Source organism: Prinia subflava, chromosome 2, assembly GCF_021018805.1.
Source record: "Prinia subflava isolate CZ2003 ecotype Zambia chromosome 2, Cam_Psub_1.2, whole genome shotgun sequence".
Classification (NCBI taxonomy): Eukaryota; Metazoa; Chordata; class Aves; order Passeriformes; family Cisticolidae; genus Prinia; species Prinia subflava.
The window spans coordinates 87,376,220-87,400,977 of NC_086248.1; the positions used below are offsets into that span (position 1 = coordinate 87,376,220).

Below are 24,758 nucleotides of genomic sequence, written 5' to 3' on the forward strand. Positions count from 1 at the left end.
CGCACCGCCCCTTCCGGGCGCTGCCATCCGCCGTGGGGCACCATGGCCGCGGCCGCCCGGCTGCGGCGGCGGCTGCTGCTGGCGGTGCCGTGGCGCTGGCGCTGCAGCCCCCGCCGCGGCGGTGCCGCCTGCCCGTCGGCGGGGCAGGTCCGCGCCGCCTTCCTGCGCTTCTTCGAGGAGCGCCACGGCCACCGCCGCCTGCCCTCGGCCCCCGTGCGGCCCCGCGGCGACCCGCGCCTCCTCTTCGTCAACGCGGGCATGAACCAGGTGCTCTCCCCGCTCCCGCACCTCCGCTCCTCCGGCTCGCCGGCGCTTCCCCGCCCCCAGAGGAGCGCGGCCCGGCTTGGGGTGTCCCCTACCCAGGAGATCGCCGGCGTTGCTTTGGGCTGCCCTCGCCTCTCGTAGTGCCGTAGTGCTGTGCGAGTCTCCCTCGCTGGCCATAGTTAAGAACTGTCTGAATATAATCCTGGGCCGTGTGTTCTAGAACCAACTTGCTTAAGCAGGGAGGCTGGACCAGATGACCCATTATGGTCCCAACCTGACCCATCCTGTGTTCCAGGAGCCTGAGGCGCAGCTCCCTGCGCTGCGTGGCATCTGTCCACAGCGGGTGTCTCTTCTTTCCAGTTCAAGCCCATTTTCCTGGGCACGGCGCACCCCCGGAGCGAGCTGGCCCAGCACCGGCGGGTGGTGAACAGCCAGAAGTGTGTGCGTGCGGGAGGGAAGCACAACGACCTGGAGGATGTGGGCCGAGATACTTACCATCACACGTTCTTCGAGATGCTGGGGAACTGGTCCTTCGGGGATTACTTTAAGGTGAGGTGACAGGAGTGAGCCCTTTCTAGGGGAAAACATTGCCTTTCTTTCGGAGCTGTGCTGTAGGACTGTGTGCAGAAGGAGTTTCAGTAAGATCCAGATTCATTCCTGGGAGCTCTGTGGTCTGGAACAGAGGTGGTCAGCTCATGGGCTCTGTCGCTGAATGTGTTCTGCAGACTCACCTGTCAAAGCTGTGACCAACACATAAAAACCAGAGTTTTCTGTGAGAATGCCAGTGTTGATCACTTAATAGGGTGAAAAGAGGTTACCAGTTCATTTGATGCTTATTACTAGGAAGTTTGAAAAGGGAAGAAGACTAAGGGGTGCTAGGTTTTTTAAGTGGCAAATATATTTTTTCTTTGGAAAGAGAATAATCCATATAACTCTACTGGTAAGCACATAGACGCACACCATGCTGAAGGTTTCACAACATTCTAGGAATGTCAGTTTTCCACTGCCAGCAGTGAGCTGCCTCACTCTCCTGACCTTCATCCTGCTCTTTGCAATACACCTGAAAATTAGAAAGGGAGATGGACAGCTGAAATTAACTTCTTTGTTGTTTGACTCCCATTCTAAAGACCTTTCCTGAATTACTGTGCTTCGTTTATGTTCCCTACCTGCTCAGGAGGAGGCATGTAGCATGGCCTGGGAGCTCTTGACAGAAGTCTATGAGATCCCCAGAGATCGTCTCTACGTCACCTATTTTGGTGGAGACCCCTCGCTGGGGCTGAGTGCGGATGAGGAGTGCAGGGACGTGTGGCTCCGCCTGGGGTAAGCGTGTTAGAGAAGAGGTTCTGAGCAGCAGGTGCTGACATTTCACTTTCCACAGCTTTGCATTTGCTCTTTAGTTGATCAGCTGTAGGGGCCAGAGATTGTGTTTTAAACCCATATTGTTTCTGGTTTCTTTGAACTGTGAAAAGTCAGCTGGGCTCTGAACTCACTGGGTCTCTTGAACTTTTGGTTCATTCTCAGACAGTATCTGTGGGGGTGGGTATGTGCCTGAAACTGGCTGGCCTGAATGAGGTGTGTACAAGATCTCCAATCCTTTGTTTCCTCTCCATCGTGAGAGTACGTTCTCCTCTGAAAGCAAGCAATGGCTGCTTCAGTGAGAGGGTGCAGCCATTGCAGAGAGCTTTGGGAGCTTGTTCCGGGCTGTATGTAGGCTTTGAACCCAAGGCAGCCAGCTCTGTGCCATTCATGGTGTTCAGGTCTTGCCTCTGCTCCAAAGAGCAAGGTGTTCCACTGACCCAGTGGAGAGCCTGTTTGGCCAGGCTGTGTTTGTCAGTCCTTCTGGGCTGAGACTAGGGTCCTATCTGGTTTGGCCCACTTAATCTTGCTAAGGAGAGTAATTCTGTGTGATCAGAAGCAGATGAATTCTGATGTGTTTGCTTATTGAGTCTGTAGTAGGAAGAAAAGATTCCTTTCTTCCAGCTTTCTCTGTGATCTAGGCTGCTGTGTGGTTTGTGTGTATGCCCTGCACTGCCACCTCTGTTGTTTGCCTTTCCAGGGTTCCTGCCAGTCACGTGCTTCCTTTCCCATTGAAGGATAACTTTTGGGAGATGGGGGACACAGGTCCCTGTGGTCCCTGCACAGAGATCCACTATGACCATGTGGGTGGTGGCCGAAATGCTGCAGCACTGGTGAACCAGGGCAGCCCCGATGTAGTGGAGATCTGGAACTTGGTCTTCATGCAGTACAGCAGGTACCAAGCATCTCTTCTGAACTCCAGAGCCTTTCCCCCTAGCCTGACTCCAAAATCATATATATTCTCAGACTTACCTCTGTTCTCCATAAGGTGCCAATACCAGGAGCAAGAAAGAAGCTGTGGGGATTTTTCCAGCATGGCTCTTGCTCCCCTTTCCTTTATTTCCCTGTCTTCTTCAATCTTCACTGCCTGTTATCCCTTAATGCAGCATTCCAGAGATCTCTTTAGGTCTGCAGCAGCCTGGGGGAGGAGGAGAAGGCATTTGGCCCTGTTGGGGAAGGCCTTTTTCCTTACATTGCAGTCTGTCCTGACTATGTGATGGTCAGATCCTGGCTGCCTAAAAGGCTGCTGTCACTCTTGTCCCTGAGCTTCCTTAGGCTGCGTCACTCACTGTTTCCATCTCCTGTCACTTTCCCATTGTCTTTGATTCACCTGTTCCTTATTTTTGCCCATGAACTGATCCTTGCTTCTCTTTTGCCTTTTATTTTTCCTGCCTGGCTGACAGAGAGGTGGAGGGGAATCTCCTTCCTTTGCCACAGCACCATGTGGATACAGGAATGGGTCTGGAAAGGCTGGTGACAGTTCTGCAGAACAAACGGTCCAACTATGACACAGATCTCTTCACTCCCATCTTGGATGCCATTCACAAGGTGATGGTGCTTCTGCTCAGAGTCACAGCTCCACAAAAGCTCCTTGAACACAGACTGCTTGCTGGGTACAGCCTTCTCTGAATGTTCCTGAGCAGTATCTTGAGACAGGAGGTTATGTTCTGCCAGGTCCAATGCAGTGTTCTAGAAAGAAAGGAGAAATCCAGGTTGGAAATCTGCTGGAATATCAGTACTGCTGATGTGGTTTTCCTGCAAAGTGTCCTAAATTTCTCAGTGCCAAGGCATTGGCTGACCTGTGTTAGGTACAGAAGTCTTGGTCTGTAGTGCTGCAGAAGGATTTAATGAGTACATCTTAGGTGCACGAGGTTCAGAGGTAGCTGAAAAACACAATGTGAGGCGTGGCTGGCTGCCTCTTGCATTGAAACTTCTTCTGCAGCTATTACTTTGTGCTGATTTGTCTCCCTGCTTTCTCTTTCAGGGCTGCAGGGCACCCAGATACCAAGGTTTGGTCGGGGATGCCGATGCTGGGCGTGTGAACATGGCGTACCGCGTGGTGGCGGATCACGTGCGCACCCTGTGCGTGTGCATCACTGATGGCATCTACCCAGGCTTCTCTGGAGCAGAGTAAGGACAGAAGGAAATGGTGTGGGGGGGAGGAAGTCAGGTCTAGAGAGGAATATGAGCAGGGAAGAGGCTCTGGTGTGGGCCCCAGACAAGGAGTGTGTGAGCTTTTGGGGAGGCAGGAAGATGAGAGCTGGGGAGTGGTTCCAATCTGCAGACTTCCCCTTGGATGGGTGTAGAGTGTTGGGAGCAGCTGGCCTGTGTTGAGAATCAGACCAGAGGAGCTGGGGAATGTCCGTGGGAGCTGGGCAGGGATGCTCACAAGGCTGCCTGAGAAATCCTGCCGTGTTTTCAGACTGGTGCTGCGTCGGATCCTGCGCAGGGCTGTACGCTTTTGCTCCGAAGTTCTACAGGCTCCGCCTGGGCTCCTGGCCTCCCTGGTGCCTACTGTAGTGGAAGTGCTGGTGAGTAAAGCTGCTGTCTTGGGGTAAAAAGATCATCACACACATCCTATTTAGCCCCATGCCCCTTTTCTGCACATTGTCAGAAGTCAACCTTGGATGTGAAGGAGCTCCAGGAAATTGTACCTGATGCTATTCATTCCAGCATTAAAACCTCTTGTCCCCATATCACTTGTGATGGGAGGGAGGGGGCCTGGTGTCATCAATGGTACAGTCAGCACCAGCATGTGTAAGTGTGTGCAAGTAACCTCTGTAATGTTTGTGGCATGCTGCAAGATCTCCTGAGGAAAATGCTGATGATGTTTTCACTAACTGTGGCTCGCTTCCACAGGGAGATGCTTATCCAGAGCTGACAAGGAATGCCAACCAGGTGAGCAATGTGGAATCCTCCTGTTTCATCTTCGTGAGGCCCTGCTCTCAGGGCCAGAAATCAGCCTGCCCTTGGGACTTAGCGAGAGGAGTTTGCTTAGTCTCCTCTGTAACCAACCATGTTCTCGTGGGCGGGCTGAGATGTGCTGGGCATGAAAAGTATCTGTGGCAGATTTTCATGTGGGAGCTCCACTAGGTCCTTACCAGGGACTGCATGTCCTGTGTAAAGCGGCTGTTGCTCTAAAAAAGCTACAGTAGCTTTTTTGGTTGAGTGCAAGTACAGCCTGTCCTCGCCCAGGTGCTCTTTGTCTAAAGTGGAATGATGATTTAAGGCTAAGCTCCCATTTTGCTTCCACTGACAGCAACTTCTCTGGCTGTTCCAGACATACAGTTGTAATTGGGTCACAGATATGAATGCCCAGTAGGGAACATTTGTCAGCCTAAAGCTTTCCCCACGTGGATGGTCAATATTTCCTTGACAGGAATGGTGACAGGAGGCACAATGACTTTGGCACTGTTCAATAATGCATTGGAGCCATGTTGTGATGGATACAGAACAAAAAGGCTGGTTGATGTGTGCTGAACTGAGCTGGGGAACTCCCTGCAGTGTTGTGGCTAACCCTACTGATCTTTGGGCAGATCAGTGATATCATCAATGAGAATGAGGCCACGTTTCTGTCCTCCCTGGAGCGTGGGAGGCACATCATCGAGAGGACAGTGCAGCAGATGGAACCCTCCACAAATTTCCCAGGTGAGTGTCCTCTTCTGACAAGCTGCACTTGGAGACCGTTTGCTCCAGGTCCTCACAAATATTGCAGTCACAACTGGTGGATGTTTGCCTCCCTAGCCTCTGTTGTGACTGTCTAGCCCCAGACAGAGGAGCAGATGTTCCTTTCTCCAGATTGCAGTTGTTTTCTAGTACTTCATCCTCGCAACAAAGCAGGCACCAGGCAAGTGAGAAACATTCCCTTGCTGTTTTATTGACTGATTAATGAGGTCCTTTTAAGAGACAGCTGAGAGGAGTAGCACAGGACCCAACCACTGCAGCTGCCTGTCTGGATGTGCTGCACTGAATTTTAGCAGGAATGGGGCTGTGGAGCATTATTAACACTCAGTTCCATGCAAGAACTCCACAGCTTCTCTTCCCCATTAACTGTACAGTTGTACACAATGCAGGTGGATCCCGTTACCAAAGCACACACTAGACTGGCCCCATGCAGACAAATCTTGAGATGCCTTTGCTTTCTGTGTTCACACAGAGTTCTTGTCCTTTTTGTCTTACAGTTGAAGTTGCCTGGTCCCTCTATGGGAGTTTGGGATTCCCTCTGGATCTGATTGACTTGATGCTTGAAGAGAAGGGAATCAGTTTGGATTCAGCTGCTTTTAACGAACTTGTTCTGGAAGATGCAAAGGTAAGAAGGAGACCTGCCTTGTCAGAATAATTCAAAGGCTTACCTGTCTCCTGTGAACATGGAAGCAGGATCTCTTCCACTGCTGAGGCTCTTCAGAGCACCACATGCCTTCTCCCTGAAGGGGAGGTGAGTCTGAAATAGCAGTGTCATCACAATCCCCTTGTTTCTGAATGTGGAACTGAAGTATTGGTTGGTGATTTTTCTTCAGGTATTTTATGATGCTGACTGTTGCTAGAGTGAAGGTTATAAAATATTTACATAGGTTAAGAGAGTCCTCTCTTAGTTATGTAGTCTTAACTTCTCACACAAAGTAGAACCAGCTTAGACAGCTCAAGCAACAAATTATTTATGAAGAGTTTACAAAATCTTCTTGATCTCTGTAATGCTGAAATAGTTGCTCTGCCCACCCACCACCACCATCCCCCAGTGCCGTGATTGGTTTGAGGCCTTGCTCTCTGGAGCTTTAATGGCCTGGAAGCTGTGCCAGGAGGGATGTGCTAACAGTTGGTGTGGCCTAGCTCGAGGCTAGCACCGAGTGGATATTCAGTGCTTGTGAGGTTTGAAGGGATGGGGTTAGTTAGCAGTAGCCTACATCAGCCTGGATCTGAGCAAGCCTTTTCCATGAAGGGGCAGAAGTCGTCCTTAGCCTTGTAGCTGCTGTTCCCTGTTTGCTTGCCCCCAGGGATCTCCCATCTAACTGTGCCTTTGCTCTGCTGCAGCGGAAGGCTGGTGGCGCACAGGCAGGCCAGGCAGGGAGCACACACACCCAGCTGGACGTGCACTCGCTGGCCTGGCTGCAGAGCAGCAGCGTGCCTGCCACCGATGACTCTCCGAAGTACGCCTACGCGCTGGGGCAGCACGGCCACTACGGTGAGTGCCTGGCCCTTCTGCAAGCTCTGCTGGAGGCCCTCACAGGACTGCTTTTGGTGCCTAACCCCATGATGCACAACGTGTACTTCGTGGTCCAAAGCCGTCCACCTTGCTGCCACATCTTTTCCCTACCCCTGTACCTCATCCCAAACTGGGTGCTTTTCTTAGTGCTGTTGGTATGTCCCTAGGAAGGCTCTGGGCTGGTAGCAAGGCTGAGCTCTGGGTTGGCACCACTGGGTGCAGTGGTGAAACGGGGACTGTTGCTTTCTTCTAGAGATAAGTCTGTCTCCAGCAATTAGGCTTCTGGGTGTGTTTGCTCGGGAGGAAAGAAGGATAATTACACAAAGGTTTTAGGTATTGTGTGAAACCGTGCCCCTGCTGTTTCACGACGGACCACTAGGTGCCAGCGCAGGCTTTTTGTGGTGTAGGGTGACTGAGGTTGCTGATGCTCCCTGGAAGGCACGAAGATAAGCCACAGGGAGCAAGAGGTGGTGTGGCTGTCACAGACAATTAGAGATGGCTGTGTACAGCCAAATCCCTTTTACCCAGTGTGCTGGTGGCAGCCCACGCTAAGCAGAAAATGTGGCAATTCAAGCTATATATACTACAGCAAGAGCAGAACACAGGAAAAAAGCCTAGCAGTGACATTGGCTGAAATATCTAAGCTAGAACTGTCCCACCTTCTCAGCTTCTGAATCATGGAATAATTTGGGTTGAAGGGGATCTCTGGATGTCCCATTTCTTGTTAAAACTAACATCGGTTTCACTGTTGAATCACATTACTCAGAGCCTTGTCCACTTAAGTTTTCAGTATCTTCAGGGACAAAAATCTCACAGCCTATCTGTTCCCTGTTCTTTATCACTCTTAGTGTGCAAGGGTTTTTTTCTTTACATACAGCCAGAATTTCCTGTACTCTAGATGTAGTCTCCCAAATGCTAAATAGGGATGAATAACCTATTTCTTCGACCTGCTGGCTATGTTTGTGTTCATACAGCTCAGCAGGCAGCCTCCCTTGCTGCAAGGGCACCCTGCTGGCTTGTGTTTAGCTTGCTCCTGAGAACCTAAGATTTTTGTCAGTTCATTTCTGTAGACTGCTCAGATGCCTTCAAAAATCAGCCCAGTTCTTCAGTGTATCAGCCAGTCCCTGCCACTTAAGTGGGATATGGTTACATCCCATTTTGTCATGGATAGTCATTAATTAAGATGGTAAGTGATGTTGTCCCTTATATCAGCCACCAAGTAGCTCTACTAGTAGCTGAATATCAGTTGAACATTGAACAGCAGTTCTCCCTGGGGCCCTCTGCCCAGCCAGTTACACACGCACCTTATGGTCCACTTGTCCATAGTGCCCAAGTTTGGCTTCAAGGAGCCTATGGGAGGGCACATTAGAAGCTTGCTGCATCCAGAAGGGTGACATCCCTGCTGTCCCCTATCCACAACATCTTCAGGAAAGTCAGTCAGGTTTGCCAGGCTTGCAGCGTAGCAAGATGCAGATGTGTCTGTGCCACATTTTCTTCTACCAGGCTCATGTGGAGCCAGATTGGGTGCCCCTGCCTGCTTAGCTGCTGCTCAGCAGTTCTGTCATTAGGTAAGTGAGGGGTGAGTTAGCTCCAGTCCTTCGTCCTTTCTGCCAGTAGCTATTCTTCTCCTACCAAGGCAAAGTGCCAGCCTTCAGTATAGCCCAGGCACTGACAGGGCTGGCAGGGGAAGTGATCCCTCCTTTCCTGTTGCAATCTGACAGGCTGCACACACTAACTGCAGCTGTCTTCTTGCCCCTAACAGAGTTCAGTCCGTGCCAGGCCACTGTCCTGATGCTGTACAGAGACCAGGCTCTCCATAAGGAGGTTGCGGCAGGGCAGCGCTGTGGTGTCATCTTGGACAGGACTAACTTCTATGCGAAGCAGGGAGGACAAGACTCTGACCAAGGCTACATGATACGTTTGGGACAGCAGGTAAGGCCCTTTGGTGCCTGACCCAAGGGTGCCATGGGTTCTGAGGCCAGGCAGAATTTCCCAAGTGATGGGTTGTTCTACTGTGTTAATTTGCAAGCTGCTGACTCTTGACAGTTCCCTTGGCTTAGCATCAGAGTTGGTGGGGTAAGGCAGAATCAGCAGTAACTTCACAAGGGCATTCTTGCTGCTCTGGTAGTCTCTCCCAGCCCTTTGCAATTTCATCTTGCTGAGGAAGATGAAAGTCTTCTCAGGTCTTCCTTCAGTGTGCTGTGTTCTTGCCAGGTGGGGTTGTAATGGAGAGAATGCAATCATTGATCAGAGAGTCTGAACTGAGTCACTTCTCTTCGGTCAGTCCTGGACAGCTGCAAGTGCTGCCCAATCTGAGACCCAGTGCAAAAACTCTTACTTCTCCTAAGAGCATCAAGGAGGACCTCCGCTTCTGCAGAATGTTCCTTCAGCCTTGCCAAAGGGCGAGCTTTGACCCTGTCCTGGGAAGTTACACAGGATGCAACCTTTTCTCCTTTCCCCATTTCCAGCTCTTGATAATCACCCCTGGGCCTTCTTAGCCTTGCAGGGTGTTACAGTGCCTTGCTCAGCACTTCTCCCCAGGCTAAAGTGGTGGTACAGTTTTGTTGCCATCCCAGTGAGGCAGAAGTGGTACCTTGGATGCCAGAAACAGGTGCCTTGGGAGATGCTGTTCATTTTCTCATGGATGAGCATATTTGTTAAGAAAATATGTCAGCATGGATGGTGTTACTACCCCTCCACTCCAAGCTGGCAGCCTGTTGATACTGTGTAGTGAGTGGCTGGGTAGAGGTGAGGTCTGAGACACTTTGGCTATGTTTGCAGTAAGCTTCTCTCTGCTTTTCCCACCCCATCCCTTTCTTTTAGGGATTGGTGGGAATTGTGTTTCCCAGTCGGGTCAAGCAGGTACATGCACAGGTATTTGGCTCTTCCCTGTGTTATAAAGCATTTTTGTGTCTCTTTGCTCAGGATGTACTCTTCCCTGTGGAGTCAGTTCATCTCTGTGGTGGCTACGTGATCCATGAGGTCACCGCTGTGGAAACCCTGCGTGCTGGCGACCAAGTGCAGCTCTTTGTGGATGAGGTGATAACTGAGAGCTCTTAACCTTTTCCTTGGGATGCCCTGAGTAACACGAGCACAGCAGATCTTTGTCCCTTGTATTCTTGAGACTGTTCTTCCTCACAGTGTGCAGTGGGAAGGAGATACCACAACTGACTCTGTAATCTTTGTGAGCCATTGGTCTGTCCAAAAGTATCTAGCCTACCCTTTACTGTTTTACAAAGATGATCCCATGGAAAAAGGAGTTAGATCTGCCCTGTCACATAACTCATCAGACAGCTGTACTATGCGTTGTTCCTCCTCCATCTTCTCCCCTCACCTCACATGCAGCCTTTTCCTTGTCTCTCGGTGCCATCCCTGTGTGCTGTCAGGCGCAGCGCCTGGCCTGCATGACGAACCACACCGCCACCCACCTGCTGAACTTCGCGCTCCGCCGTGTCCTGGGTGACGGCACCGAGCAGCGGGGCTCCCACGTGACTGCAGAGCAGCTGCGCTTCGACTTCGATACCAAGGTGACTCTCCAATCCACTTTCCTGGTGCTCAGCAGTACCAACATTCCAGTATGGCTCTTCTCTCCAGGGAATTTTCCCCTCTCCCCATAATTGCTCCTTTAGAGACGAGTCACATTTGATGTGAGTAATGAAGCTTGGTCCTCTGGATGTGACTGTGTCCATTTTGCATTGACCTCACCCTGAGCAGGGCTTGCTGAGGGGATGAAGGGGGGTCGGAAGGGAAAGGATTTAGCAAGGCCAGTGGTGGTGGGACTGACACAAAATAGTGTAAAGGAGTCTTTGAGAGGTGGTGCTTGGCTGTGGCACATACCTGATGTCTGTAGTGGACATTCACGTGAGAGTATTTGTGAAGCTCTGGGTCAGGCTGAGTGCTGGCCCTGGTAACCTCTCACTCATTCCAGCATCTCTTTTGAAGACTAGCTGATGCTCTTGTATGAAGAACCTTTATCTCTCATGAGAGGAGAAGGTGGGAGGGCCATGATGTTCACAGTTCCCTTTTACAAGCAGAGAAGATGAGATGCAGGGGAAGAGTGGTGTGCCCAAGCTGAGTCATCTGGTGGCTGTGCCCCGGTTCTCCCTCCTTCATTCTGCACCTCTCAGGAGGCTTCTGCTAAATGTGGCTGATTTGATTCCTCAGGGCCATGTGACTGTGGAGCAGCTGCAGCAAGTGGAGCAAGTGGTCCAGGATCTGATCCAAAAAAATGAGGTGGTGCATACGGCTGAAGTCCCCCTCACACTGGCAAGAGGAGTGCAGGGACTCCGTGCGGTGGATGAGGTATGGCAGGCTGGCAGCATGTCTTCATGAGCCTTCTCCTTCAGCAGGAATCATCTGGGACATGGGATGTTGACACAACATGTTTGTGCAAGGGAATTGTCTCCCAAAACTCAGAAGGGAAAATAGGACAGAGATGAGATCTCAGGACATGGAGACTGGTGATGCACAGGCTTTCTGTTTATGCCTGTGGACTGAAAGCCTGTCGTGTCACCAATTGTTTCTTTTTCCCCATTAGTGGCTGGATGTGGGGCAGAAGTAGTGCCAGTCCTGACTCAGGGGATGCTCTAGAACAGGGGGAAAATGAGGCAGACACCTGAAGCCATGTGGTTAGTCTGTAAGTGCCCCTGAACAACCATGTTGTTCGCTGCTGATCCCTGTCTCCTCTGTCAGGAGTATCCAGATCCAGTGAGGATAGTGTCCCTGGGGGTCCCTGTGGAGAATGTGCTGGCCTGTGACTCCGAGGCTGCAATGCAGACCTCTGTGGAGCTCTGCTGTGGGACGTAAGTGACTTTTACTTGCAGCCAGAAGGCATGTTTGTGGGCACTGGTGGCTGAGGTAGCAACATCACTACAAGCTGACCTCCCTGTCCCTGTGAAACTAAGTCTCCTCACTAGGATGGGCTAGTTATAAAGCTTTGGAAGTTCCAGGGTGAGCACACTTTAATAAAATGCACAGCACTTTTCCTTATTTCATAGCCTGAAACCAAAGAAGCCAGAGAGCAGCAGCAGAGTATGGGGAAGGTGTGTGTGACCCATCACATCAGGGTTGTGGTGCTTTGCCTTGGGGTTGCAGAAGGGCTGGGGACCTGGCTGGAGACTCCAGTTCAGCTGTGAGAACTTGAGACTGCTCTGATTATTTTAATTAATTATCTTCACCCTCTTCTGCTTTTAGCAGTAATGAGAGTAGAAGAAAAGTTAATCGATCTTAGGACAGTGCTGACACCAAAAAAAAAAAAAAAAAAAAAAAGGAACATACTTGCCTTAGAGCAGATAGAGCTGAAAATGAGCAATTTTGTAGCCATGAGATCTTCTTGTGGGAGTAGTGGGACAAAAAACTGTATGGGAGAAGAGATGATCTGTTCTTAAGAAGATGTCTGGAATTGATTACTCGTGATAACAGAACCCTGAGACACTGTAGTTTTCATATCCAGTGTTGAATAAACAAGAAGGAAGAGGGAGGTTGTCAGTGTCCTGACTACACAGCTGTCCTTTGCCTGGAGTCTACGGGCCAGGCAGTGAGCTGGCCTGACAAGAGTGGTGGAGTAGAAGCTGAGTAGAAGAGAAAAATGCCAATTCATCTCACTGCTGAAGGAGAGGAAAGGAGGACAGAACTTGGCTGCACCTTTTGACTGGAGCCTGCTGGGCAGGTAGCACAGGGGTTCCTCTGGAGTAGCCTCAACTCTGCTGTCTGTTGCCTGACAGGGTACCATCAGGATTTTAGGGATGGGAAAAGATTCAAGGTACTTGGGTTAGGATTAGGAAAGGGCTGCTGGACTTCAGAGTTTTCAAAAAAGAAAGCAGGGTTCCTGAATTCTGTTTGCAAAGAGCAACCTGCTTTCTTTCCTGTTCTCTGCTGACATTTTAGGCATCTTCTCCAAACAGGATCTGTGGAAGATCTGGCCATCATCAGTGAGCGGCAGCTTGTCAGAGGGATTAGCCGTGTCATTGCAGTGACAGGGGGACGAGCCAAAGAGGTAAGAAAGAGAAAGGGGAGATTTCTGCCATGTCAAGGCAGTGCCAGAAGGACCAAACGTTGCAGGTTCCTCAGAGACAATTAGCTCCCCACTGCTTTGCTTGTGGCACTGCTGTGCCTCCTCTGGCTTTCTGCTTCAGCCTTGGACTCAGCTCTGCTCCTGTATCTCACCGTTCACCTCCTTTCCCTCCCATCCTGGTTCTCTGTCTCCTTGACCTTCATTTCTTCCTTCAGACCCCCTTTTCCAAGATAAAAACTTGCACAAAATATCAGGAAGCCTCTGGTCTATAAATTTCAATCCCCCAGTAGGTATTTTAAGGTGCAATTCTTTGTGCATTGATTTCGCCTCCTGCCTATCACAGCTGGATTTGCACTTTATGATTACAGGGTTTTGGCCTAATTCTTACAGCCCTTTTGCTTCCCTTCTGTCGTCTTTTTCCTGCTAAACTGTGATTCTGGTCTGGCTGGTTCTGTATAAAAAGTAAGCAACCTACTATTGTGTTAGTGAGATCACTCTGTCCTTTGAGTATTTGGAAGTGTCAGGTGCCCCATAAGCCTCCCCTCTTCCTTTAAGGCTGCTGTCAGAGGAGAGTGACTCATAGTCACTGGAATTGGAAAGACTAAAGGCAAAGCCCACCCCTGCAAATCTGGTACTTTTTGGCTGGCCTTCCCCTGTGCATCTGTGTCCCAGAGAGGCTTTTCTTTGTGCAGAAGAACAAAAAGCTGCAGGGCACATCTGCATGCTTTGCTGGAAGTGCTGACCTGGAGAGCCCCCGAGAGGAGCTCAGTGCAAGTGTTAATGAGACAAGGGAGACTGCAGGCAGGGGAAAATCACTTGAAACAAGGATTGTGTATCCTGGCTAGGCAGAGCAGTCCTCTGCTGTCCTGTGCTCCAGTCTTGCAGGACCATCCTGGGCACAGAGATCTGGCAGGGAGGAAATGCTCCAAACCTTAAGGATTGGCACGGGTGAAAAAAGCTTGTAATAGCTTTTTTAAAAATTATTAATAATAGCATTGTTGGTAAGAACAATAAGAAATATATCAAGATAGGTAAACTCAGGAAATATGCTTGAATGGCTGATGAGGTTTCTTTTAGTGTATTTCTCTAGTTTCTTCAGTCAGCAGTTTCAAGATTGCATTTGCTAATGAAAAAAGATTTCTAAGATGCTGCACAAAGCTCCCCAGTTTTTCCTCAATGAAATCCTGATGATTTTGGTGCAAATTTTTGAGGAAACATGAATTTTGATCATAAATACCACAGAAAGCTCAACAGCTTGGTCTGCCTGTGTGACCATCTAGTGTTGGTTGCAAATCTAGAGAGCAATGTTGTATTTCAGAGTCTTGCAGGAACAGTCATTCCTAAACCATCTGTAGGTGTCTTCTTACTGGATTCTGAGCAGCACTTCCATGTTAATGACCCTGCTGTCTCCCTGCTTTTTCCATCCCTGTGGACTGTTTCTGTTGCTGCATTTGAAGCATGCATTCTTCCATCTCTGCAGGCCCGGGAAGTAGGCCAGTGCTTGGCTATGGAAGTGGACTCTGTGTCCCTACGAATGAAGCAGAGGATCACCTCTATTCCTGAGATGCAGAACCTCTCCAAAGAAGTGGGCCAGTTGACCAAAGTAAGGATTACACTCCTGTACAGAAAGAGCCCAGCACAGGCACATGAGACACATGACTTTTGCCCTGTCAGGTTCATGTCTTACCATGGTCAATAGCAAGGGCAAGTTGCTACCTGCTGTTGCCTCTTTGGTCATAAGGATTTTTGCCACTGTCCCGGTGGCAGTGTTGCAGATGCCCAGCTGAAAAGAAAAAGCTGCTCAGCACAGTGACTGGCTGCCCTGATCACGTGGGTCAAAGCAAGGTCTGGGAAGAGGCCGTGCTCCAGCCTGACCTCCCAGAGAACTAGCACTTTATGTCAAGGGGTACAGTTTAATGTTCTTACAGAGCAGATTCTCTTGCAGGTGGTATCCAGCACTGCAATGCCCCAGTGGCAAAGAAAGGAGCTACAGACCATCCTGAAAGCACTACAGCGAACAGCCAACACGGCTATCAAGAAACTGGAGCTGCAGCAGGTACTGAGGCAGCAGCACGCTGACTGGCAGCCAGCTGATAGCACCACCACTGGACCTGGTGTCTCTGTCACTCTGCACAGCCACTCAGTCACTAGGGTCTCAGAAGGCAGAAGACAGCCTGTACAGTCACGTGCAGTACAACACAAGCCCTGTATTGGGTTGATTTCACTGCCCGTTGTTTATGGGGCCATTGTGTAAAATGCAGAGAATGACTGGCTGGGCTTTCAGGACCTGCACAATTTCCATGTCTCCCTGCCTGTGAGAACAGAGAGCCCCATACCAGCACTTTTGGCCAACACCCACAGGCATTGGGCATCACCTCGTTGTTTATGTATGGAGAGGATGAGATGGTCCTCACAGTGGGCTTAACAAAGTTATACAGTCAGACAGTGTTAGGACAGATCCTATCTTCCAGCTACACGGATATTGCTGTGCTTCCCCCATATGTTTGTGTTCTGCCAATTTACATTAAAAGCAGATTAGAAACACTTACTGATAACTTGGAGATCTCAGGAAGAACTATCCCTTTCTTAAAGTAGGAGCATCTTGCCACAGAAGCCTTCCTGAGACACTGTATAGGTCCAGGAGAGAGGCTGGAGACTGAAAGGAACACTCTCTATTCCACTTTTGACAGGGGTTCATCTCTGCTTGCATTTGGGGAAGGAGGGCTGTTCAGGTCTCCACATGGAGATTTCAGTCTGCTAGTCTTACTTTGACTTCTGCTATCAAACATCTCCCATCTGTCCCACAGAGCAGCGCTTGCATTCCCTTTGTGTATATATTACATGGATATATCCCCATCCAGCCCACCCTGTGCAGCCAGGAGCCCTTCAAAGTGCTGTGTTTTTCTCCCTCCAGGCTGAGAAGGCAGCACAAATCTTGCTAGCAAAATACTGCAACCAGCCTGTCATCATTGATACTGTCCCAGCCAATTCCCTCTCCGTGAGTAATCCACATTCTTTGTTGCCCCAGCGGTACCTCAGGTGCTGCAGATAGCAGGAGGGTGTTGCTGGGCACATTTTCTGCTGGATGCTGGTTTCCTTTGCTGTAGCCTGACCTCTCTTCTCCCTGCCTCTCCTAGATCCTAATGAAAGTAGTGAACCAGCTGTGTGACAAGTCTCCTGGCACATCAGTCTTGCTGCTCAGCCCTCAGGCTTCGGGTGAGGTGCTCTGTGCCTGTCAGGTATCCAAGGTAAGCAGAACCCTGACAGAGACAAGGGGAACCTGCCTGCCAAGAGGGTCTGGACCCACTGCTCAGCAGGTCCTGCTTGAAAGCCTCAATCTTTCCTGGGGTTTTGCCCAGTGTTGGTGGTTAATCACACAGGGGCAGAACCTGACATGGCTGTACTGGGCCCAGGTGTGCTTTCAGTCTCTGCTGGGCACAGATATCCCTGGATCCTCCTGGCTATTTGCCCAGGGGCAGAACACAGTGTTAACATGTAAGCTTAGCCCTTGTGGTCCTCATGGTCATGACTGCCTGAGGCTGGGTGAGGAGAGGATGCTGTTACCTTTCTTTATTCTTAGACTGCAGGCTGCCCCACGGTACAAATAACTTCCCTGTGTCTCTTCCCAGAAGTGCCTCCCTGCGTTCTCTGCCGCTGACTGGGCCGTGGCTGTCTGTGCACAGATGGAAGGGAAGGCAGGAGGCTCTCCCATCGTAGCTAAGGGCAGTGGAAATGCCAAAGGCATGCAGGGAGCCCTGACTACTGCACTGGAGTTCGCTCAGAGCAAACTGTGATGCTTTAGTGCCAGGACAGCTGTATGCACCCAGCTGGACACTTGATACCAAGCACATACTCTGCCCATCTGAAAGGATTAGCAGCTGAACATTGCTGCAACCACTGCCTTGGAGCACTTGACTTCTGACCATCCAGGACAAGCAGAGACCCCACTGACAGAATGATGCTGCCTGGTCGCAGCACGAGCAGATGGGGATGGAGCCTTGGAAAGCAATAGCTGCAACAGCAGATCCTGCTTCTCATGGAACAGTGCAAATCTTGCCACAAGACCAGCACAGAGATTTTGTGAGAGCATGGGGAGTTGGCACCGTTATCTTAAAGCCATTAAATGGTAGAGAGTATCCAATCACCTGATGTTTCTTGTTAGCTGCACCTTTTTTTTTCTGCTCTGGCAGAGGGGTTCGTTCTTCCCCTGCAGCTCCAGAAGTCGGCATTGTACTCTTGTTTAAGCAGTTCCTTCCTACTGTAGAACTCAGGACACCCCTCTGATTAAAAATGTAACTCTAATTTAGAAATTAGAGAAATCCCACCTTGTTTGTGGGCTCAGGCTTGTTCAGCTGTGCAATACGTAGTCCTGAAGCCAGTCCTCAGCACTGAGGAAACAAAATTGTCCCCCTCTCCACCTCTTTGCTTTGGATGAATGTTCTCATGTCTATTTCTTCCTGTCACTCCCTTGCAAGTCCTCCCTTCTGTCTTCTTACCGGCTCATACCTAAAAACCAACACTGACATAATGAGTTGTGAGAATGGAAACTGTTGCTGAGTTGCAGCATGGAAGTCCTTGCAGCACAACTGTGCCCTGCTCTGTCTTGAGGTGAGCAGGTCTCATAAACTGGTTATTTTTCACAAAGAGTGGTGGACCCAGCAAATTCAATTCATAAAGACATTTCATACTTCACTGTTAGAGTGATGTTGAGAGCTCCTGGCCAAAGCATCGTTGTTTTAGATACAAGATTGACCTGAACAGAGATCATAAATAGTAGCTGAGGCACAAGTGCAACAGGATACTGATACAAGCTGGTTTTCACCCTGTGAGCAGCAAGAGCAGCCTGCCACAGATGAATTTCACCAGCAGGTAGGATTGCCTGTCACTGTGAAGGGAGATGGAGGAGCAGTAGCTGCCTGCTTTTGGGGAGAGAGGGAGGAGGGGTAGAAGCACAGTGATGCTGATGGATGGGTAGCAGGAAATGGCTGTCACATAAATACAGATTAGTGAAGAGGATGTAGTGGGGAATGGCTGTGTCCGAATGAGAGGCTTCCCACTTAACTGTCTGCCTGAGGGAGGGGGAATAACTGCTGTGAGCAGAGCCTCATTTCCCTTCTCTTCAGTGAACAGCTTCTCTTAGGAGAAAAAGGGATGTGGACTTTGGGGGGTGTCATTAGCAGACAAGAGGTTTTCTTCCATATGTCAGTGGTTGTCCAGCCCAAAATCTCATATGTGGTCCCTATGGCTTAATGTGGCTCCTGCTCATCTTTGTGAAGTGCCAGCAGCTGGTTTTGCATTGGAAGGTGTCAGATATAAATGTGAGGACTCAGAGGCAGAAGGAATGGGGAGCCTTTAGAGGCTGATGGTGCTCCCAGCTGTCCTCTCCTCCCCCAAATCACTGACAGCTACAGCAAGAGTACAGACCTTAAGCCTTTGGTTCAGTAAATGCTGCTTTCAGCCAGGAAGCTTAATGCAGGCCTTATTGCAAAGGGATCTGTGAGCCAAGGTCTCGGGCCTCTGCCCCTGCTGCAAGAGTTCAGCCATCAGAGGGGTGCATAGGCCCCTTTCTTTCATCACTGCCAGTAGGGCAGGGTGCTGCTCATCCCAGGCCCTGCCTGCATTCCACTGTAGCACAGCAGCTTGGTGTCTTCTCAAAATCCTTTCCATTTCTGGATGCGGAGGTGCTACTGGTGCTCCCTGCATCCCTGCATCTGAGCACTGGGGAGAGCTGGAACACCTAGCCCAGTGCTTCAGGGCTCTTGTGACGAGGCTGGTAGGGTGCTGGAGAGGGTATGTGGAGGATGGTTCATGTCATCAGCTGAAAGCACCATCAGTGCCCAGTGTGGCACAATTCCTGTGTTTCACCTGGGCCCCAGCAGCACCAGGTGAGGCTGGGAAGGAATGTTCTGTGTTACTGGGAAAGCACTTTCCCAGTGTGCTGTTGTGCTGCTTTATTAATAGCTGCCACAGATGATGTCTCCTCTCGGTGTTGCAGAGTAGGTGTGAGGAGGAGGAAAGGAACGCTGGCTTGAGCTGCTCCTGCATGATGCTCCAAAAGCAGAGCCTGAGCTTGCCAGCAGCAGCCTCATGGAATTAACCTGCTTTGGCTTGATTATTTGCTTTATTTGATTATTTGACCTCAAAGACTTTTGCCCAACCCCTTAAAGGGCAGAGGTCTGAGTATTGCCCTTCCAGGTAATGACTTTTCTTAGCCCCTGACAGCAGTCCTGTGGAAAGTGAAGGGATGCTGCCAGAGGCACCACAGAGCAGTGGCTCTTGGAGCTGTTGGGCTCTCAGCACTGTGTGGTGAGTGAGCAGCAAAGACCTGATGCCTTGGCACTTCTGTTTGTCCCCTCTTGTTTTCCATGGGAAAATGACTCTCTGTTCCCAGGGTATTTGCAGCAGCCCCAGCACCCACCACAACCAGGGTTGCTGCATCTCCTGCACCCCCTTTCTATAAACCTAAGAGCCACCTGCTCCATTAGCAGGGCTGCACCTGCTACAGTGGTGCTCTTCTGCCTCCTCTGGGGCTGTCTTGGAAACCCCATTTTCTTCCTCCTCCTTTGCTGCTCTTGGCTTTTATAGACATGAAATTCAGTATTTCCCATATCCTTTCTGAGCTTACAAGAATCAGTGATGTCACAGCATAACCAAATCCTGATCTTGTAAGTACAGTAGCACTAAAAGTGTTCTGGAATTGAAGGCGAAGATGGATCTTATCCTACCAAAGAGTGCTTCTGTGGAGTCATCCATGGTGCCCATATCAGCTCGGGCTGGTAAAGTGGGTCACTGCAGTAGAAATGCTGGAGTTTGTGTTGCAGCCATGCCAGGCTGCTGGTTCTAGGGGAGGGCATTTCCTGTCGTTCTACTGGTGAAGTCCTAGTGTGCAGATTTAGATCCCATCCTCCTCTCTCCCTACTGCAGGGGGACAAGACATTCACATACTGTGCTGCAGCTGTGCTGCTGCCACATTTGTGCCTGGCATGCCCTGCATGTCAGCAGGAGATCAGGCAATGCCCAACTGGGAAGGCTTTGGGAAATGAAACACAAGTTTGGAATAGTTCTCTGGCCAAAATTGCAGCCTATGTTCCCTTTCAAAGATGTAAGGTGCGAGCAGCACACAGCACACCTCCAAACACGTGCACACAGAAGGGACAGCAGGAAGTGGGAAACTAATTAAAAGACGATGGGGTTTGTGCTGTGAGCTGGTGCTGCCAGGTTGGCAACACCTTCATAGGGCCAGATGGACCCCGAGGTCCCTTAAGGGCACCTGCAAGGCAAGGGCTTGCCAGCATCAACCCCAAGCAGCCCAAGCAACTGCCTGACATTGGCAAAAGGGGAGCAGAAAGTATTTGTGTGTCTTCTCTCATGCACTTTGCTCCAGGAGCTTCACCCTCAGTAGCCTGGGCTGCAGACTGGGAGGCTGGCACACAGTGTCTGGGAGAAGCCCAGCTCTCCCTAGGCACTCCTGCCACTCCAAACCTCGGGACAGGCTGCTGCAGGGTCTTGACATGCTGCACTGGTGCCATAGGACTCACTTCAGGAAGGTCCTGGGGTTGTGGTAGTAGGAGAGCTGAGCCATGGAGAGGATGTTAAAAGCATGCTAAGCCACATGCTCAAAAGCTGTGGGGCTTGGTCCATCAGATCTGGTGCTGAGCCACCCCCCAGAGACACCAAACATAATGTAGCATGTCCAGGCCGAGCCCTACTGGGAGGGAGAGCACCTCGGGGACAGGGAACCAGACATGGCCTTTATGGGTCCTTCCCAACCCAACCTGTTCTATGATTCTGTGATTCTACCTGCATAGTGATGGTGAGCACTGAACTGGCCACAGCACACATGTGCACGTGTAATCCAAGCATCCACATATCCAGGATTCTGGGTTACACTTGCAGGCTCTCACCCTCACACTGCCCTGCACCCCTGGCTCCCTGTTCCTGCAGCAGCCAGCACTTGTGAGCAGCCGCGGCACAGAACACGTGAGGCTGTGGAGGGGACCCACGGACTCGGCAGCCATGGCAAGGCCAGACTTCCCATCCCTTGGGAGCAGCTCAGGGCTATGGCGAGCTGGTGCTGCTGCTCACCTTCTACATCCCGCATGCCTGGGAGAGGAGAGAAATGGTTCTGTGCTGGAGGTGTTCAGCTGCGGGACAGGCAGCCTGGGCTGGGCAGGAACACCCCCTGGCTGAATCACCCCTCTAGCTCTGGGTTCCCGGCTTCCAGAGAATATTTCTGTAGAGGAGAAGTTTCCAGTGCAGGCGAATGCTGTCCACAGCAGCATGCCCGGCGCCCAAAGAGGCAGGAGGGGCATTTCCTGGGGAATCCCAGCAGCCGCCTTTGCCGCGTGCCCTTCACGGCCAGCTGGTTCCGTGAGAGCTCTGGCGCTTTGCATGCAGCTCCTCGGCCCGGACTGCAGCTGGCGTTTCCATGCCGCTTGCAGAGAGGCGGGACTTCAGCTGCAACCCAAAGCTCCTCTCCTCCAGAAAGCACCTGCAGAACCCACAGGGCTGGGAGGATGCTTCTGCATCCCTTGACCTCTCCTCCCCATCACCATCCCAACTTTTGTCAGCAGCACCCTGCCACTGAGCCCACCCTCCTGACCGGGAGCAGCCCGTTTCCATCGAGGGCTGAATTTTGATCAGTGTCATTCTGGGTCACTGGAGGGTGGCTGTGGGGTCTCAGGGTGTCAGCACAGAGGGAATGCAGTGAGGCTGTCAGGGTGTTACCCAGTCTGCATCCAGAGAGCCATGTGCGGCTGCATCCCCCATGCACTGCAGAGCTGCTCATCCTGCAGCTGTGTAACCGTGGCAGGCTCCAGAGGACAGGTGAGCAAAGCTGCACCCAAAGCTGTACCCATGACCAGCCCCAGGCATTGGGGTGCTGCTGCCCACCACATGTAGTGACTCCCTTGAGACTGGGCGGGATGGAAGATGACCCTGTAGACCAGAAGGAGCTCCCTTGTGCCTGAGTCTGTATTGCACCCAGTGCCCGAGTGCTCACTTTTGTAAGCTGGAGGGCTTCAGAACAAGTTGTGAAGTCCTACCATACGCACTCACTTAAGACTCCTATGGGGGCTGTCAGTCTCAAAGTACTGGTTTAATTCCACTGTAATTCCAAAATCCTAACCCAAAACCCTTCCTGTGTTTGCAGCTGGCTGTGGGATCCCTATCCCAGAACTATTGCCATCAGATAATCTGTTTTTTGTGGAACACATCACCCTGAGCCTGCTGCAAAAGTCCCTGAGGCTGTGCAGACACTGGGTTACTATTCCAGTCCCCAACCAAGATCCCTGCATCTCCTTCTAGTCCTTGCCCAGCCTCATGTCACGCACTTTGCTCTTGCTTTGCATCAGAGATTGCCTGGGCTTGAGCTCCAGGAACAGGAAGATAAATCTGAGCCTACATAGACCTTCTTTTCACATGGTGAAAAATTATTTACACTCGGGTTAGGATTTGCTGCTCTACTAATTTCGTTGTCTCCTCGTTTGCCTGTTTGTCCCACATTCCACACAGTGTTTCCTCCCTCCCTCCCCCTTCTTTCTCTCACTGCCCTCATGGGTGTCTTTCCTCTCTCCTCCTCCTGGCTGGCCAGGTTAGGCAGGTGCAAGAAGAAGATGCACAGGGAAGATAATCCACCAACTCAAATATCACCGAGTTTTATAGAAAAAAAGGGAAAGAGAGGCAAAACTAAATGACCTCTAAAACAAGCAAGTTCTCAGGTTCCCTCCCCCACCCAGAAGTGGCTCCTCTGCACTGTAATAACCTTCTCCTCCCTGCCCCAGCATTTATTTATAAGTACCATCAATAATTAAGAAGCTGCCTGCCTGCCTGCTTGCCTCAGCTGCAGTGTTGACAGAGGCATTTCTGACGTTTCCTGGCTCAGCCTGGCGGCTTTGCTCACTTGGGCTTTTAATTTTCTTCCCCTGCCTTGTTAGAAACACAGGAATCACCCACCTGGAACAGACTGGACATGCAGAGAGCCAGGAGAGCTTCCTGCTAGAGCTGGTTGCCCCAAGAGTTGCTGGCTTTCACAGCACTGCAGCAGCAGGATGAGCTGCAATGTCTAGGGTGGCCCCACCACGGGCACCAGCCCTCCCTACCAGAGGCAGGGTCTGGGAGAAGAGACCCCCTGTCCACATCAGAAGGTCATGGAGCTGGCATTTCTCTGCAGAAAAGACAGCAAGTGAGGGCTCTGCAACTGGGGTTCCCAGCCCTGGGGGAGCAGCATCACCCTGGGCACCCAGCCAGGGAGATGGAAGAAGGAGAGATCCACCAAGCAGTGCAGCCAAAAACCACAGCTGAGCGGGATGAGTTGGCCCTAGCAGGCAGAGCCAAAGACCTCAGAGTGGAGGGGGACAGCTGGACTTAGAATCAGGGATGGACAGCTTTACACTGGTCCACAGGGCATAACCCAGGGACAGAGCAGGCACAGAGGCAGCAGCTGGGCTTGGCACATTGCTGGCACTGCAGAAGTCCTTGGGAACATTCCAGGTAGCTCCTCGCAGGTTCAAAAGCACGCTGCAGGCATCAGGCAATCTCTGACCCTTGAACAAATCCTCGAGTGTAGGGTTTCCAGACGGCCTGGCTCAGCAGCTGCAGGCAGAGCCTGCAGCATGCCAGCCCAGCTCCCTTGGCCAGAGCAATCTGGATGCAGCAATGGGGCACGGGAGGGAAGCCCAGTGGTTCTCCCTGGGCTGGCCTGCGATGCTGCCGGACACGGCACAGACCTTCAGGGGGCAGTGGCAGAGAGCTGCGGTGGGGAGCATCTGGCAGCGTGCACCCAGCTCCCCCAGCACACAGCACGATGCTTGGGGGCCCTGCTCCACCAGCCAAGCCCTGAAAGGGAACACCAAGGGGACCACGGCTCTGCCACGGCCCCCATCCCCTGCAGCGAGGCCAGGGAGCTGAATGCAGCAGCAGGAAGCAGATCTGTCACAGAGCATGGCTCTGCAGGGACAGTGATGGCAGCTGGCAGCTCCGCAGCTCTACCGGTGTGGGCTCCGCTGGGCTGGGGAGAGGGCACCAAAGGACAGTGTCAACTCAGCAGCCCTGGGCGCGCAGGCTCCCGCCTGTCCTCTCCCATCAGCGTCCAGCTCCCACCGCTGCGACTGCCCCGACATTGTGCTTGCTGTCACAGGGTGAACAGGGCCCCCTTCTGCTCCTGCCCCACACCAGGCCCTGCAACTCCTGACACAAGAGATGTGGAGCTGCTCCTGGGAGACACTGAGGGTCTGAGATAGAAAATGTGCCTCCTTCCCCATGTGCCCCCACCCCCTCAGCCCACACAGCCCAGCTGAACCCCTCCCGCTCCTCTCCTTCTTCTGTGGGTCAGGCTCCAGGGATCATCCCCAGCTTCCAAGGGAAGGGGTGCCTACTTGTGAGGGGTGTTGGTTGTTCCCTCTGCAAAGGATATCCCAGCCAAGCTGGCCTTGGAGGTAAATAAGGCGAGCAGGGAGGATGCCCTCATTTCAAATATAGCAAGGACCGTGGACCTCTGAGCTGCTTTCTGGTGGCCACACAAGGGAAGGATGATGCACTGCCTCCTCTGGGATTTTCTAAATCTCACAGTGCAGTGCCTGTGCTGTAGGATCTGATCCTGCTTCACATCCCTCTTGAGCACCTACACCGCTGCAAACATTTGGAATTATGTAAATACAGCACAACACGGAGAGGTGGAAATTGGGGCAGGGAAGGGAATGACACAGAGTCACAAGCTAAAATGCAAATCATGGACCATCCTGTGGAAAAAAAGAGACCATGCAAAACCAATGGATCATCTCCATGAGAGTGCTGGAAAACAGCCTCCCACTAACTCTCATCCCCAGCCTGGTAAGGGAAAAGCTTCACACCTGCTCTGAATGTTGTGAAGTCTGCAACAAGCCCAGACAGGAATAGAAGTCACTAACTAGAAGCTTTCCCTCCTCC

The 24,758-nt window shown here is 51.4% G+C and overlaps 1 protein-coding gene and 1 long non-coding RNA gene across 3 annotated transcripts in view; one reads left to right on the forward strand and one right to left on the reverse strand.

Moving 5' to 3' along the window:
• Positions 1-16,974, forward strand: AARS2 (alanyl-tRNA synthetase 2, mitochondrial). Its single transcript, XM_063390875.1, has 22 exons — positions 1-267; positions 625-813; positions 1,439-1,584; positions 2,321-2,515; positions 3,024-3,168; positions 3,605-3,750; positions 4,043-4,151; positions 4,480-4,518; positions 5,157-5,268; positions 5,802-5,929; positions 6,649-6,799; positions 8,583-8,752; positions 9,746-9,859; positions 10,207-10,347; positions 10,985-11,122; positions 11,513-11,622; positions 12,707-12,815; positions 14,314-14,436; positions 14,779-14,889; positions 15,748-15,831; positions 15,971-16,081; positions 16,463-16,974. Exons 1-22 carry the CDS (start codon positions 43-45, stop codon positions 16,625-16,627), a joined length of 2,961 nt encoding a protein of 986 aa, XP_063246945.1. The 5' UTR covers positions 1-42; the 3' UTR covers positions 16,628-16,974.
• Positions 5,290-24,758, reverse strand: part of LOC134547212 (uncharacterized) — a 25,109-nt gene continuing 5,640 nt past the window's right edge. The window contains exons 1-3 of one of the 2 annotated variants that reach the window (XR_010079417.1): positions 8,125-8,574; positions 5,973-6,160; positions 5,290-5,863 (exon numbers count right to left, since the gene is read on the reverse strand). This is a non-coding gene — a long non-coding RNA (uncharacterized LOC134547212). Of the gene's footprint in view, positions 5,864-5,972; positions 6,161-8,124; positions 8,575-24,758 lie in introns of those variants that run through there. The other variant, XR_010079416.1, reaches the window with a different exon arrangement.